The sequence below is a fragment of the Lolium rigidum genome, chromosome 2, assembly GCF_022539505.1.
Source record: "Lolium rigidum isolate FL_2022 chromosome 2, APGP_CSIRO_Lrig_0.1, whole genome shotgun sequence".
NCBI classification, from domain to species: Eukaryota; Viridiplantae; Streptophyta; class Magnoliopsida; order Poales; family Poaceae; genus Lolium; species Lolium rigidum.
In genome coordinates this window covers 66,115,393-66,132,600 of record NC_061509.1, presented here as the reverse complement: position 1 = coordinate 66,132,600, position 17,208 = coordinate 66,115,393, and the positions used below count along the sequence as shown (strand labels likewise).

At 43.7% G+C, this 17,208-nt stretch overlaps 1 protein-coding gene across 1 annotated transcript; it reads left to right on the top strand.

Annotated features, from left to right (window-relative positions):
- Positions 1 to 10,402: 10,402 nt before the first annotated feature.
- On the top strand, positions 10,403 to 12,356 carry LOC124686610 (proteasome subunit beta type-4-like). The gene is made up of 6 exons (XM_047220529.1): positions 10,403 to 10,520; positions 11,122 to 11,198; positions 11,271 to 11,400; positions 11,493 to 11,664; positions 11,758 to 11,943; positions 12,037 to 12,356. Exons 1-6 carry the CDS (start codon positions 10,453 to 10,455, stop codon positions 12,148 to 12,150), a joined length of 747 nt encoding a protein of 248 aa, XP_047076485.1. The 5' UTR covers positions 10,403 to 10,452; the 3' UTR covers positions 12,151 to 12,356.
- Positions 12,357 to 17,208: the final 4,852 nt, after the last annotated feature.

Here is a 17,208-nt window from a genome sequence, read left to right as displayed (position 1 = left end):
ATGCATAGGAATCTTGTAAATAAACAAGTTCATGAAGAGCAAAGTAACAAGCATAGGAAGATAAAACAAGTGTAGCTTCAAAAATTTCAGCACATAGAGAGGTGTTTTAGTAACATGAAAATTTTTACAACCATATTTTCCTCTCTCATAATAACTTTCAGTAGCAACATGAGCAAACTCAACAATATAACTATCACATAAAGCATTCTTATCATGAGTCTCATGCATAAAATAATTACTACTCCCAACATAAGCATAGTCATTCTTATTAATTGTAGTGGGAGCAAATTCAACAAAGTAGCTATCAAATATAGGAGGTATATTGTAATCATAATCAAATTTATCCTCCATAACAGGTGGTAACAAAAGACTACTATCATTATAATCATCATAAATGGGAGGCAAAGTATCATCAAAGTAAATTTTCTCCTCAATGCTTGGGGGACTAAAAATATCATGCTCATCAAAGCCAGCTTCCCCAAGCTTAGAATTTTCCATAGCATTAGCAACAATAGTGTTCAAAGCATTCATATTAATATGTTCCATGGGTTTTTTAATTTTCGCATCAAACCATCCATGTCTTAAATCAGGAAATAGAATAAGAAGCTCTTTGTTGTCCATTATGCCTAACTAGTGTAAACAAGAAACCAAATGTCGCAATTGCAGGATCTAAAGGAAATAGCTTCGAGCACACACACAATGGCGCCAGAAATCATCGTTACCTGGAACCGAAGTATGAGTGCCTTTTACCTTTCCTCCCCGGCAACGGCGCCGGAAAAGTGCTTGATGTCTACGGGTGCTTCTATTCTTGTAGACGGTGTTGGGCCTCCAAGAGCGAGAGGTTTGTAGAACAGCAGCAAGTTTCCCTTAAGTGGATTACCCAAGGTTTATCGAACTCGGGGAGGAAGAGGTCAAAGATATCCCTCTCAAGCAACCCTGCAACCACAAAGCAAGAAGTCTCTTGTGTCCCCAACACACCTAATACACTTGTCAGATGTATAGGTGCACTAGTTCGGCGAAGAGATAGTGAAATACAAGTAGTATGGATGTATATGAGTGGTAATAGCAATCTGAATAAAATATGGCAGCGAGTAAACATGCAACAAAACAGTAGATAAGCGGAGATTCGATGTTTGGAAACAAGGCCTAGGGATCATACTTTCACTAGTGGACACTCTCAACATTGATCGCATAATAAATAACTCTTTCTCTTATGTGCTACATATACTCTTGTTTGATAATGAACACCATTCGTTGCGTAGGATTACACGAACCCTCAATGCCGGAGTTAACAAGCTCCACAACATTCGATATTCATGTTTAAGTAACCTTAGAGCATAATAGATCATTGCAAAATAAACCAAGAACTAACATAGCGCACACACTGTCCACATTACACTATGAAGGAGGAATAGATCACATCAATACTATCATAATGACAATTAATTCCACAATCTACAAGAGATCATGATCATAGCCTACGACAAGAACCACACGGTGCACACACTAGCACCTTTACACCATGCAGGAGGAATAGACTACTTTAATAACATCACATGAGTAGCACATAAACTAGTAGCGATACAAAGCTCATCATATGGATCTCAATCATGTAAAGCAGCTCATGAGATCATTGTATTGAAGTACATAGGAGAGAGATTAACCACATAGCTACCGGTACAGCCCCGAGCCTCGATGGAGAACTACTCCTCCTCATGGGAGCAGCGAGCGGTGATGAAGATGGCGGTGGAGATGGCAGCGGTGTCGATGGAGAAGCCTTCCGGGGGCACTTCCCCGCTCCGGCAGGGTGCCGGAACAGAGACTCCTGTCCCCCAGATCTTGGCTTCGCGATGGCGGCGGCTCTGGAAGGTTTCTGTGGGTTTCGTCCAACGTAATAGGGTTTTCGCGACGGAGGCTTTAAATAGGCGGAAGGGCAGCCTCGGAGGGGCACGGGGCCACCACACCATAGGGCGGCGCGGCCCCCTCCGGCCGCGCCAGGGTGTGGTGTGGGGCCCCCGGGGCTTCCCTGCGGCGGCTCTCGGGTGTTCCGGATGGTTCCGGGAAAAATAGGAACCCGGGCGTTGATTTCGTCCGATTCCGAGAATATTTCGTTACTAGGATTTCTGAAACCAAAAACAACGAGAAAACGAGAACCGGCACTTCGGCATCTTGTTAATAGGTTAGTTCCAGAAAATGCATAATAATGACATATAATGTGTATAAAACATGTAGGTATCATCAATAAAGTAGCATGGAACATAAGAAATTATCGATACGTCGGAGACGTATCAAAGCCCGAGGGCAACAAGAAGGCCAAGGAGAGGGTCAAGGTAGAACTTGAAGCAGCTAGCTTCCGGGAGAAGTTGGATCAACTCATGAAGTCCAAGGAGGCATTGACGATGAAGACGTTGGAGACCCAGCTCCTCATCACCGACAAGAAGAGTGAGGTGAAGCTTGCCAAGGTGCAAGCAAGGAAGGAGCTTGACATGAAGATGATCGCAGCCAAAGAAGCCAAGGCCATGAGTCTCCGGCGAGCGGTGGCGCCGGTGGCGATGGATCATATGATGGTTGATCACATTTGGGAACTTCCGTGGCTTAAACATTGCTTATGATCGCGCTGTGATGTTAAAACTATGAATTATGCATCACATATTTTGGATGTGCTATGTTTGATGTGAAATTGTTGTGCAAATTGCTGTCTAAAACCCTGTTTTGAGGGGCCGGAAACTCGGACGAGCTAGCAGACCCCGTATCCCCACCCCGTAAAACAGAATATTCTGTTTTACGGGGTGGGGATACGGGGTCTGCTAGCTCGTCCGAGTTTTCGGCCGGTGAAAACCCGATAAAGGGCCCTCTACTTGCGTTTTACGGGGCGAAAAAATACGGGGCCTGTTAGACATGCTCTAATAGAAGGTTGATGCTAGATTTGGATTTCTGCGCAGAAACAGATTTCTATCTGTCACGAATTTTAGTAGATCTCTCTGTAGGAAACTCGGAAAAATCTTCCAATTTACGTGCGTGATCCTCAGATATGTACGCAACTTTCATTAGTTCTAAGTTTTCTGATTTGAGCAACGGAAGTACCTCGTAAAAATTCGTGTTTATTGGCTGTTCTGTTTTGGCAGATTCTGTCTCTGTTTTTTGCATTGTCTCTTGTGGACTTTAAGTGAGGCTTTCTAGACGTGGAGAGCTGTAGCTAATGTTTATTGAGTTCTTGCAATGTGTCACTACAGGACCAAAGTGGATTAATTTTTTTTGAGTACTAACCCCTCTAATGAAGTTTATGAGAAGTTTGGTGTGAAGGAAGTTTTCAAGGGTCAAGAGAGGAGGATGATATATGATCAAGAAGAGTGAAAAGCATAAGCTTGGGGATGCCCCCGTGGTTCATCCCTGCATATTTCAAGAAGACTCAAGCGTCTAACCTTGGGGATGCCCAAGGCATCCCCTTCTTCATCAACTTATCAGGTTTCTTCTATTGAAACTATATTTTTATTCGGTCACATCATATATGCTTTACTTGGAGCGTCTGTGTGTTTTTATTTTTTTAATTGTGTTTGAATAAGATCGGATCCTAGCAATCCTTGTGTGGGAGAGAGACACGCTCCGCTTTTTCATATGAACAATGGTGTTCTTAGCTTTATTTTAATGTTCATGGCGGAGTTGAAAACTGTTGCACTTATTGATATTTGGTTGGAAACAGAACATGCTTCATATTGTCTTGGATAATTTGATACTTGGCAATTGTTTTGAGCTCTCAAGTAGATCATGATTAAACTCTTGCATCATGTAGTTTAAACCTATTAGTGGAGAAATATCGTAGAGCTTGTTGAAATTGGTTTGCATGATTGGTCTCTCTAAGGTCTAGATATTTTCTGGTAAAAGTGTTTGAGCAACAAGGAAGACAGTGTAGAGTTTTATAATGCTTGCAATTTGTTCTTATGTAAGTTTTGCTGTACCGGTTTACACTTGTGTTTGCTTCAAACAACCTTGCTAGCCAAAGCCTTGTACTGAGAGGAAATTCTTCTCGTGCATCCAAAACCTTGAGCCAAAACCTATGCCATTTGTGTCCACCATATCTACCTACTATGTGGTATTTCCTGCCATTCCAAGTAAATACTTCATGTGCTACCTTTAAACAATTCAAAAGCTATTATCTCTTATTTGTGTCAATGTTTTATAGCTCATGAGGAAGTATGTGGTGTTTTATCTTTCGATCTTGTCATTTACTTTTGACAGACTTTCACAATGGACTAGTGGCTTCATCCGCTTATCCAATAATTTTGCAAAAAGAGCGGCAACGGGGTTCCCGGCCCCAATTAATTAACTTTCATTAATAATTCTCTTCACGTGTTTTGCCCTCGATCTATCGGTAAGCAACTTAATTTTGTAAATAGACACTCCTCCATGGTATGTGAATGTTGGAAGGCACCCGAGGATTCGGTTAGCCATGGCTTGTGTAAGCAAAAGGTTGGGAGGAGTGTCATCTAATAAATAAAACTAAAGTACATGTGTAAACAAAAGAGAAGAGGGATGATCTACCTTGCTGGTAGAGATAACGTCCTTCATGGGAGCCGCTCTTGAAAGTCTGGTTGGCGAGGTAGTTAGAGTACCCACTACCATTCGTTGACAACAACAAACACCTCTCAAAACTTTACTTTTATGCTCTCTATATGATTTCAAAACTTACAAAGCTCTAGCACATGATTTAATCCCTGCTTCCCTCTGCGAAGGGCCTTTCTTCTACTTTTATGTTGAGTCAGTTTACCTACTTCCTTCCATCTTAGAAGCAAACACTTGTGTCAACTGTGCATTGATTCTTACATACTTGCTTATTTGCATTCATCATATTACTTTGTGTTGACAAATATCCATGAGATATGCATGTTGAAAGTTGAAACCAACTGCTGAAACTTAAATCTTCCTTTGTGTTGCTTCGATGCCTTTACTTTGAATTTATTGCTTTATGAGTTAACTCTTATGCAAGACTTTTGATGCTTGTCTTGAAAGTACTATTCATGAAAAGTTTTGCTATATGTTATCTATTTTTAGCAAATATAGATCGTTGCCTTGAGTCACTTCATTCATCTCATGTGCTTTGCAATAGTATGATTAAGATTATGTTGGTAGCATGTCACTTCAGAAATTATTCTTTTTATCGTTTACCTACTCGAGGGCGAGCAGGAACTAAGCTTGGGGATGCTTGATACGTCTCCAACGTATCCATAATTTCTGATGTTCCATGCTTGTTTTATGACAATACCTACATGTTTTGCTCACACTTTATAATGTTTTTATGCATTTTCCGGAACTAACCTATTAACGAGATGCCGAAAGGCCAGTTGCTGTTTTCTGTTGTTTTTGGTTCCAGAAAGGCTGTTCGGGCAATATTCTCGAAATTCGATGAAACGAAGACCCAACATCTTATTTTCCCGGAACCTTCCAGAAAGTCAAAGTGGGACCAGAGGGGTGCCCTGGGGGCCCCAAACATGGTGGCGGCGCGGCCCCAGGCCTGGGCGCGCCCCCCTAGTGTGAGGAGGCCCCGTGGCCCCTCCCACTCCGACTCTTCGCCTATTTAAGCCGTCCTGACCTAAAACATCGATATGGATTGACGAAACTCCAGAAAGACTCCAGGGGCGCCGCCGCCATCGCGAAACTCCAATTCGGGGGACAGAAGTCTCTGTTCCGGCACCCTGCCGGGACGGGGAAGTGCCCCCGGAAGCCATCTCCATCAACGCCACCGCCTCCATCATGCTCCGTGAGTAGTTCCCCCATGGACTACGGGTTCTAGCTGTAGCTAGTTGGTATTCTCTCTCCCATGTACTTCAATACAATGATCTCATGAGCTGCCTTACATGATTGAGATCCATCTGATGTAATCGGTGTTATGTTTGTTGGGATCCGATGGATTGTTACATTATGATTAGTCTATCTATAAAGTTTGTGAAGTTATTGTTGCTGCAATCTTGTTATGCTTAATGCTTGTCACTAGGGCCCGAGTGGCATGATCTTAGATTTAAGCTCTATAATTATTGCTTAGATTGTATCTACAAGTTGTTTGCACATGTCTATGTCCGGAACCCGAGGCCCCAGAGTGACAGCAACTGGGATAACTGGAGGGGATGGCGTAGGTATGAGGATCACATGTTTTCACCAAGTGTTAATGCTTTGCTCCGGTGCTCTATTAAAAGGAGTACCTTAATTACCAGTAGTTTCCCTTGAGGCCCGGCTGCCACCGGCTGGTAGGACAAAAGATGTTGTACAAGTTTCTCATTGCGAGCACGTATGACTATATATGGAAAACATGCCTACATGATTAATAATCTTGATGTTCTGTCTTAATGCTATTTCAATCCTATCAATTGCCCAACTGTAATTTGTTCACCCAACACTTGTTATTGGAGAGTTACCACTAGTGTAGATAGCTGGGAACCCCGGTCCATCTCTCATCATCATATACTCGTTCTTTATGTCATTGGAAGTAGTATTAACTATTTTCTGGTGCCATTGCCTCTGTGTTACTGTTACTGTTGTTGTGTTACTGTTACTATTGCTCTCATATTACTGCTGCTTTCACATCACCTCTGTTACTAGTGCTTTTCCAGGTGCAGCTGAATTGACAACTCAGTTGTTAAGGCTTATAAGTATTCTTTACCTCCCCTTGTGTCGAATCAATAAATTTGGGTTTTACTTCCCTCGAAGACTGTTGCGATCCCCTATACTTGTGGGTCATCAGCCTGTCCCGCCGCCGGCCACTCACAACACGATCTCGTGGGGCTCTTCGCCATCGACGATTAGCGCAAACTTTTGGAGGAGCCATGGTAACGAACTCGAGGGACGATGGTGGCGTTGGGGACGGTGGTGGTTGCCTTGCTCTCGGCTGCAGTCTTTGCGCCCCACCTACCTACTGATGCTGCAACCAGTACTGATGTTGCTCAACCTGTGGGAATACACTCTGGACCGGATTATTATTGACTGCCCGCTCGTGTATTGTGTGCTCTAACTTGCGTTTTTGGCTCCGTGGGACATATTACTGCAGTACAGTGTATGTCAAAGAATGTAGCACATTATAAAATATCATCGAGACCACTCCCACTCGTGGCGGAAGTATGATCTAGTACAAGGGTCTGACTGCACGATTGTTAGCACCCTGGGCAGCAGATGCAACCGCAAAGCACATTCAGTCTACACTGTAATATCCTAAAGGCACGGCAAGAATTCCTAACAACTTCCATTCAAAATACCAACCATGATTAGCACGACTCCATGCGACCCTAGAAAAAACACCAATCTCCGATGTCATCTCTGCTCGTCCCTATATCGATCTCTGCAAGAAAAGGCAAACCGCAGGATATTATATAGGCTACTTGTAACTGAATCGCGAGGGAGGCTACAACTCAAGCAATGGCCAATTAACTCCATACCAATAATTCATCAACCGGCCAACAATTATCCAAGCTTGGTGTACGAATAGTACTGCTTGTATCAAATGAATCCTACACATTTCAATTATTTCACCATCCTCATGTTTATGACAAATCCTAGCTAGATAAACAACAACTTAGAATTCATGAATGGATATAGAGTATCAGTCATAAATGAAGTCAAAAATTTCTTACTCTATCCGTATTATGTCTTAGGCATGTTCACGATATGGTGACCGAGTTGAGCACTTATAAAAATTTAAGATTATTTCTTTCTAACAAAAGGTGAGGGTTGCCTTCGACGCACCATCGATTCACTACTTATAACTAAGTAAGCATGTATAGCTATCATTGGATTCATATAAGCATCTCGGTTGTGAATGGCGATGTATATTATTTTAGCTTAGTAAGACAAATTTTATGCATATAATTAAGGTGATGATTATTTTACTACATGTAAGCTACATTTTTATCTATTAATACAACAACTGATAAACTTGTGCTCTTGTCATCTATACTCTTAGGCCATGTCAAGTATTTATTTCGAGAGGAGGAAAACCCAATAATGAGGCTGGTCGTACATAACTAATCCATTTCACGGAATGTCCTCTTAGTTTCCGTTTGAACTTACATTGTGTAATATACATACTATACTTTAAGAAATATTTTGTATGCCGTGTGGGTTAGTGCAACGAGAAGCCAAAATTGACGAAGTGTAGGTTCTATGTGAACCTAATGATGGGTACAACATCGACGCAACAGTTATTAGATGAGGTATTCAAACATCTTATATTTGTCGTATATGAATATATTCTTTGTATTTACATCTATTTCGATCATAATCATTACAACATTATCAAATTCACATCAAGGAACTACCGAAGACTAAGCCAAGCTTGCAATGATCCACATGAACTGCCAGAGTGCAGCATTTTAGAGGACGAGCTACATGTAGCTCGTTTTCCTGAAAATTTTGAAAGTCGTATTTTGAAGTTTCAAAAAAAATCGAAAACAAATCTTCATGTAGTTGGGGATATGTACCACAAGTATGTAAAACTTCAGTAAGAGTTGTGTTGTGCTCTGGTCGATACAAAAATCACAAAAGTGTAGATCTAAGAATAGTGAATAGTACACATTTTCAAAATCCCCAAAACTGTTAGATTTTTTTTTATCTTTGTGTAGCCAGATTAAAATGAGTTTTGTATTGAAACTTTACGCGATAGTGGAATACATAATTTCGTACAGCGAGATTTTTTTTCAGAATCTTTTGAAACTTTGAAATACTATTTCTAATTTATTTTCAAAACGGGCTATGTGTAGCCCGAGCTACAAAATGAGTTTTCGATGAGCTTCCTAGATATATACATTCTAGCATGATTTTCAACACCAAAACCAGTATCATATGAAAGTAATTTTTAAACAAATAACATATATTAAATGTATCTATGGTTGAAAAGGTGCTTTTTTGTCAGGCTCCTGACCATATTCATATTTGCAAGTTGCTCTTCAATTTTAGCTGAATACAGCTGAGAGGGTACACTAAAGTATGTACTAGTATACTCCCTCCGTTTTTATTTACCCTGCGTTTAAATTTTCTAAAGTTTGACGAAAGATGTAACAAAAGATATCTACACCCATAATTGCAAATTTATATAATATAAAATGGAATTCAAGATGAGTCTAATAGTACTAATTTATATTTTAGATATTAATATTTTTTTCATGTATCTTTAGTCAAACTTTGTAATGTTTGACCTTGATTAAACATAGAACACAGAGTAAGTGTGAACAGATGGAGTGGTTGTATCTATCATGCTTACAGGTAATCCTAGAATAAATGGATCAAATTGCTGAAGCGAGTGCTTAAGTTGGCCCATCGGTGAAAAGTAGACCGGGATGTAGTCAGGGTATCAGGACGAGGGATTATTGGCTGCCCGCTGTTGTGTTGTGTGCTCTAACTTTAATTTGTACTTCGCCTACAATAAAATACAGCATATACGAATACGTCTGATGTGTGATCTGGTACAAGGGTCCGATCGCACGATAATGAACCTAGCACGATCGCTAGCGACACGAAGAAGAGATACAAATGTATGGTAAAGAACTTGCACATCGATGACGCGTATGGCTATTATTCCCGACAACTTCTATTCCAAATATGTACCATGACTCTGCGACACTAGAAAAAGCACCATCCTCTAATTTCATCGCCTGATCGCTGGCCCTATATACCGTGGCCATTCCTGCTTGCCCCTACATTTTTGTAAGGAAAGGCAAAGCAATGCCCATGTATATGGCCAGCTATGATTGAATGGGAACAGAGAGGAGCCTCCATCTCAGGTAAAGGTTAATTAACTCTACATTATTAGTTCATCAGCCAGCCAACAACTATTCAGATTTGGTGTACAAATGGTACGGATTGTATCAAATGATAACACATTGGGATCATTCACTAATCGTTACCGTCGCATTTATGGCTATTGAGATTCTAGCGAAATGCTCGCCACCCGAGCATGGCATGACCGTCTAGGTACAACGACGATCAGATGATGTTGTGACCCAGACGGAGGGTGTGGTACAATACATCTCAAAGTATGCCAACCATTTATCAATCCACAGGCTAGGCGAATGACCATCGGACCCGAGGAAGTCGTGTTTCGCTGGCTTGACGAAGGCTCGCGGTCATGTGTGACCGTTGCTAGTGGACATTCGGTGGTGGCTGAACAATGTGTCTTGTGTCGCAAGTTTTTTTTTAGGAATCCTTTATATCCTTGCTTGAACAGTGTGTCTTGTGTCGCAAGTTGGGCCTGGCCCAACTTCCTCTCGAGCCTCTTCTTGCGCTTCTAGTCACCAGTCTTGGGCCGGGCCGTGACACAATAGTTAATGTTGTAAAAGCCCAGTCCCTCCACCACTGCGTCTCCCTCCGCAAGAAAGAAAAAGAAAGAGATAGAGGGCACACAGCAGCAGCCAGACCAGCAAGATCTCACGCGAATCCCTCCGACGAGCGAAACCAAATCCGCTCTCTCGGATCATGGATGGAACCCACGCGAACGCCGCGGCTGCGGCGGCCGGAGGAGGAGAGGGGACGCAGAGGACACTGTAAGTTCTCCAACTGCCCGATCTCGTTTCTTTCGGTACTTGCGTCGCGCCGCTGGGGGAGAGATGCGTGCGATCCCGTCTAGTGCGGCGGCGGCGATGACGGGTTGGGGGCGGTGGTCGTGCTGAAGCGCTGATGGCCCCCCCTGGCCAGTAGACTTCAGTACGGCCGCAGACCGATCCCCAATCGGCTGGACCGAAACCCTAAGTCCTCACAGTAGCGGTGGCCTTGTCAATTGAGACTAGGTGAACTGTCATATGCTAGGGTTCATGATTTAGAATGATGGTGCGCACATGCTTATTTGTGAACTGTTGTCAGAGCTTATTATGCGGATTCTTTACTTTGATAGGCTTGATGTTTTTGTGTTAGCATAGAGCCCCTTGTCAAACCAGCTTATAATTGACATTAAGTAACCAGCCCAACAGATATAGTGCCTTTTGTAATTGTCCAAGATGTAATAGCAATCTTGTGCATGCTATTATTTCTCCAACACCAAGCTTCCCTTGGTGTGCAAGACTGACTTTTCCGTGGTGCTATTGCTGCTTCTTTCAATAAATTTATCTACAGGCGTGGTTAACTCTAGACATTGTGTCACATCAACAGGAATCCTTATGTCACTGGCAACTCGGTGATTGCAATGAAATACAAGGATGGTGTGATCATGGCATGCGACACTGGAGGTTAGTTGTCATCTCTTGACAGGTAAATATAGTTGCGGTGATACGGAAGTCATCATCTAATTCCTTGTGCAGCTTCCTATGGTTCAACTTTGAGGTACAAGAGCGTGGAGCGTATTAAGGCGGTTGGTAAGCATAGCCTTATTGGAGCAAGTGGGGAGTTCAGTGACTTCCAGGAGATTCTGCGCTATTTGGATGAGTTAACGTAAGTTACCTTGAATGCCTAAGCTCATGTTTTTCTTCGCTCTGTTATGTAAAATCCATGTGAGATCGTCACCCCCTCCCTTTCTTTTTCAGTTTGTCTGATCATATGTGGGATGATGGAAACTCACTGGGCCCCAAGGAAATCCATGCCTACCTGACAAGAGTAATGTACAACAGGCGCAATAAGTTTGACCCTCTGTGGAACTCCCTGGTGCTTGGTGGAGTGAAAAAGGGCCCAAAGGGCGATGAGAAGTATCTTGGCATGGTATATAATTCATTCAAAGAATAGTACTGTTTTTTGCTGCTGCTGGTTTGTCAGCATCTTATCTTATTCTTATCCCCGACATTTGGTGTTCAGGTTAACATGATTGGTACACACTTTGAGGAGAACCACATTGCCACTGGATTTGGGAACCATATGGCAGTCCCGATCCTTCGAGGTGAATGGCGCGAGGACCTGACTTTTGAAGAAGCCGTTAAGCTGATTGAGAAGTGCTTGCTGGTTCTGCTGTACCGTGACAGGTCATCCATCAACAAGTTCCAGGTGCGAACTTATCCCCTCAGTGAATCACTAACGCCTATAAAGAAATTTAGACAGGTTTCATTCAACAGCTACTGAATTGATTTTGAATGACAGATTGCCAAGATCACGACGGAGGGATCGACCATCTACCCGCCGTACGCCCTGAAGACCAACTGGGGCTTTGCCGCCTTCGAGAACCCATCCCAGGGTGCTGTAGGGACATGGTAGATTTATGCATGCCGTGGGGCCATGAGCTAGGAAATGAAGCAAACTGCTGCTGGAATTTGCTGGAACGGTTTCAGCCCCCCGTGAGCGTTTGATTTGAACATGACTGGAACTCCACATTTGCTCTGTATGACATGTCATGTGATAATTTCAAATTCTGTGAACGTTAATCTTGGATCTCGTATAATATAATGTGTCTTTATTGCTTCTACGTCGATCTGAAGCTCTGGCCAATGGTATTCATTCCCAAATTTGTGCACATTCGACCTGTCATTGCTTCCCGCTTTGTAGTACAGTAGGATTATAAACTGTTTTATTTCTCTTAATAAATGTTCAGTTATATTGTCGTTATAACCAGCACCAATCTGTTCTTTGATTCTGTTCTCATGTCACCATGGAGGCAGCCTCCGAGCACATACAGGGTGAAAAGTTTGCTGAACGAACATAGTAAACGAAAAGGCTTCGAAGACAGATAAGGACGGGTACTACAGAGTGAAAAAGTTTCTGAGGTGTATTTGTTATAAAATTTGAAGTCTGAAATATTTTAGTTTGATTTTGGATGTCCAATTGAGCATGTATGATACACCCTCTGATGCATGATTAAGTATTGGTGGTTTTAGTTCAAATTTAAACCAAGCTCATGCCAATTATTATTCAGAGGGAGCGGTGGAAAATAGAAACGAGGGAACACAAAGTTTTGAGGCTCTACTTTCACACACCCTTCAGAGCCTCTAATAGTAGAGTGCCCTGTAAACCAGTCTTAATAGTCACAAAATTTAGCAAGTATAAGGCTGCATCTATTGGATGTTGGTCGTTATGTTCAGTTGGTGTCTACTCCCGACGTGACCCTATTTCCCTGAAAATGTTGAGCGAATAAAGTTTGTCGCGTTACTGCCTCATGTTTGTACCATGAAAATCTTAGAAATACTTAAGTTGGTTTCTTTGCTCAGCCAATGTATTGCTTAAACCAAACCCAAACGAAACGAAACGAAACGAGTCAAACGTGCATGAGTTGCAGGTTCAGAATGTCTTCGAGCGGAGGAACTAGAGTCTCCGTTGTCGGTAATTCTCTGAGCATGTGTCTCCTCCGCCAACGAGCGCTTCAGCGATTCTCCACTGCGTGATTTCCCAGACCGGAACATGTTTAGCAGCACGCCGCCCGGTGCTTGCGAGACGTTTGCTACAGCCCATAAATTCCGTCAAAACCGAATTTTTCCAGCGGATTTACGGGTTCGGACCGAATGTGGCGCAGAACGGAGCCCGAATCGGTGGGCCAGCCCGTAAAAGAAGTTCGGGTGCCCGAGAAACTCCCCGCATGTCCCGTATTAAAAGGGGCCACGGAGGGGAGTTCGGTTCGCAAACCCTACTCTCCTCCGCCACTCCGCCGCCTCGCTCCGCCAGCTCCGACGAGCAATTCTCGTCTCCGCATCGCCGCCTGTAGAGCTCCGCATGGCTAGCCGCGGAAGCTCCGCTAGGGGAGGAGGAAGTTTGGGCGGCGGGGATTCGCCTCTGCGTCCACCCGTATTCCGCACGGAGGAGGAGCAGCGGAAATGGGTCCGCTCGGAGGGCGCGCGCAAGCGCAGCGCCCGCCGGTGGACCAACTGGGGGCTCACGTCCCCGGGGAAGCTTGCAAGGTACGCGCTCGGAGGCGAGGGGTCCTCCTCCGGCGGTTCGCGCCGCCCCCTCGTCCTCCGGTGTACGACACTTCGTCCGAGGAGGAGGAGGAGGAGGAGGCGATCGTCGCGCAGCCGGCGAGGACGCTCCTGTCCGCCGGTGACTACGTCCACGACGAGGAGGAGGAGGCGGCGGTCATCGCTCAGGTGATGGCCGTGACCGACGCGGAGGCCCGAGCACGCTGGCGCCGCGAGGAGGCCGACGCCGTCCGGCAAGTCCGGGAATACGAGGCAGCGCGCCGAGAAGAACGCGTCCGCCGCGTGAAGCTAGAGATCGTCGAGTTCGACGCGGAGTAGGAGCTCGACGCGTCCGCCGCCTCGCTTTCCACAGCCACCACCTCCGCCGCTGCGCGTGGAGGCTGCCGGGGCTGAATTTTGGGCAAAATTAGCTCGCGCTGCTGCGGATAGTAGTTAATTTAGGTTATTAGTTCGTATTATGTAAAGTTTGGTGCTCAATCTCATCTATATGTGTTCATCGATGAATTCTCCCGCGAGAATTTTAATTTTCTGTTTTCAGTTCTTATTTTACGGTTTCTGTTCTACGCCACTGCCAAAATCGAATAAACTAACGTTTTCAAGATACTGAATTCCACTATTTCGGTTTCCACTTTTTCGGGCTCTACTAGAGATGCTCTTAGAGCATGTTCAATATAGTCAGTTGTTGGCTATAAGTCAAGTGCCACAACTTAGAGCCAACATATACAATAGTGAACTATAAAAATATAGTATTTTATTAATGTATGGTCCACCTTTCACTTTTACAAAGTACCTATGAGCACTTGCTAGAGGTGGCTCTTACATAAGAGCTAACTTCCTTTCTCTCTCCTCTCGCTCTCCTCCAACTAACAAATAATATATTATTTTAATTTTTATAGACAACTGACTAAAACTTACTTACTGTACTCGCTCTTACGCCCCCACTGGGCGGCTCGATTCTGATAGGCAGGTCTGCTGATAGGCCTCGACGCTGGGCAGCTGCTGAAAGTTGGAACAAGCTGAAGGGATTCGATGCAAAGTGTCTATCGTCGCTCTCGCATGCCGAAGGGTCCGATTACATAATTGCTAGAGACATTGAGATCATCCTCTACTCAATCCTCTACGCCATTGTAATGGTTGTCTGCACCGTATCCTCGCTGACCTAGGACTACGATTCCCAACAACTTCCATTCCCAATATCTACCATGATTACCATGACTCTCGATGACACTACAAAAAACACCGCTAGCTCTTCAATGTCGTCGCCTGATCGACGTCGGCCCTCTCCCGGCCATCCCTGCTCGCCCCTACATTTCTGCAAGGAAATACAATGCTAAGCACATATATAGGCCAGCTCTGAAAGAACTACTAGGAGGGAGCCTACGACGCAAGAAGTGGTCAATTAACTCCATATTAATAATTCATTAACCAACAAACAACTACTCAAGCTTGGTGTACAAATGTGCTGGTTGTATCAAATAAATTGGGATCATTTCAATACCTTAGCGTTGATAGATGTTGGTAACCAACAAGCTTTGATAGCCCACCACCTACACTTATGAATGGGCAGATAGTTTCAGTCACTCCTGAAGCCGAGAGTCGCTTACAGCAAGTACAATAGATCCTACTCAGCAGGCTATAAGCAAGTCCACATCAGCAAAATCCTAGTTGGAGGTGAGAGAAAGAAGGAGAGAGAGTGAAACGGGCGCTTCAGCAGTCGCCGGCTACTGCACAAGAAACAAGAGGGATACAGCCCGCGTACAGCCTGGTGCAGGCGCTAAGCTGGCGGCATGCATTGAGTGCATGCTCCACTGTGTCTTGCATGCCGGTTTGCAGTCCAAAAAGTAGATGATTAAATATTTTGTACAGCCAAACTTGTAGCCAGCCTATTATACAAATGCCTACTCTGTGCTAGCTCTAAGTGACATGGCATGATTCATATAGCCGGTAGCCGACTACCTTATTAATCCTGCTCTTATGGTATCCGTAGTTCCGTACTCAATTTTACTCATGTTCATGTATGCTTTACTAATTTTTAATGCCCTCTCACTTCCCTTCAGTTGTGTTTTATTTTACTATTGCTGTAGGGTGTCTGCCCTGCAGTTTCATGTAAAAAAACCATCAAAGTAGTAATATGCGGGAGGTGTTTTGTGGTACCCTTAAATAAATATTAGCCATCTGTAGATTTTCATACAAAAATATGACCAATACGTTCTTGCATACGTAACAATCATAGCAAAGTTTCGTGGAGCCAGGCTCGCTCTAATATTCAGGATGTAGTTAGCATCAGAAGACTCAACACATTGGTTATGCTGACATCGTGGAGAATTTGGTGTGAAAGAAATGGTCGTGTCTTTGATAATGATCGCAAGCCTATTCAGAAGATTATTGACCAGATCAAGGTGGATGCAAGGCTCTGGACTGTTGCCAGTAGGGGCAGGTTTATTTTACCATCAGGCTAGAACATTTAGATTTAGCATTTTTTTTCCATCTTTCTGCGGTTTCCTACTTCTGACTTTTACTTCGTCGTACTGGTCGGGTCGTGTTAACCTGTAACTTTTGGTTGTGCTGCTGCCCTTCTGGGCTTTCTCCTTATCTTAATTCATACATGCAGCTCTCCTGTATGGTTCGAAAAAAAAAGAAAAAAAACAATCATAGCAAAGTTTCAGGTTTCATGGCTGGATGAACTCGAACTCCTGGCAGCTGCAGCTTGGCAAGTGACTAGTCGGTTAGAAACGTGACCTGCTGGAGCTGAAGAAGGGCTGCGGTTCCTGCCGCAAGAAGGAGGCCTGAAGCTTCAGCTTGAATAGGAGAGGGAGTTGTTGCCATCGAAGCCTGAATGAAGACGTTGGTACTGCAATGTTCTTCCTGGAACTGGCAGAAAACACCAAGCCCAGTTGCCAGGAGTCCTAGTGAACCTGGAGACTTGCGAGTCTTACAAGCAGCATCGTAGAACACCTTTGGCTCTAGAAATAGCAACATCAGATTTGAGTGTATGTCTCTGGGCTGGAGCATATTGTTCGTTGTCTGCTGCAGCTGCTGTACCTGCATGAAAGTGGCAGAAAAATCCCACAGGTCTAGATTTCGATGAATAATTTATGCCGCGTAGTTAATCTGTCATGGAACTCCCGGCTTCCTGCAGAAAATAAGGTTATCGTTCCTGGACTTCCATAAACACCACATGGAAGTTAGCACATTTTGCAAAGCTGCATGAGGCTAGATTGAGCTGAGTTGAGCAAGTTCATAATTATTTGTATTTGTGACAGAGAACGAATGTACATCACTGAACCAAGTCTCTCTGCCAAAGTAGCAAGTAAAAAATAGGTGGGTATCATTTTCCTCCATGCAAATTTATGATTAACCATTCACATCAAATCATTGTTTTTTACCAATATTCAAGGACTTGTAGGTA

Excerpts from the sequence above, each read along its gene's own strand:
- LOC124686610 (XM_047220529.1), top strand. The coding sequence starts at position 10,453 with ATGGATGGAACCCACGCGAACGCCGCGGCTGCGGCGGCCGGAGGAGGA. Across the intron at positions 11,199-11,270 it reads CATGGCATGCGACACTGGAG|CTTCCTATGGTTCAACTTTG; the intron begins GTTAGTTGTCAT and ends TTCCTTGTGCAG. Across the intron at positions 11,665-11,757 it reads ATGAGAAGTATCTTGGCATG|GTTAACATGATTGGTACACA; the intron begins GTATATAATTCA and ends TTTGGTGTTCAG.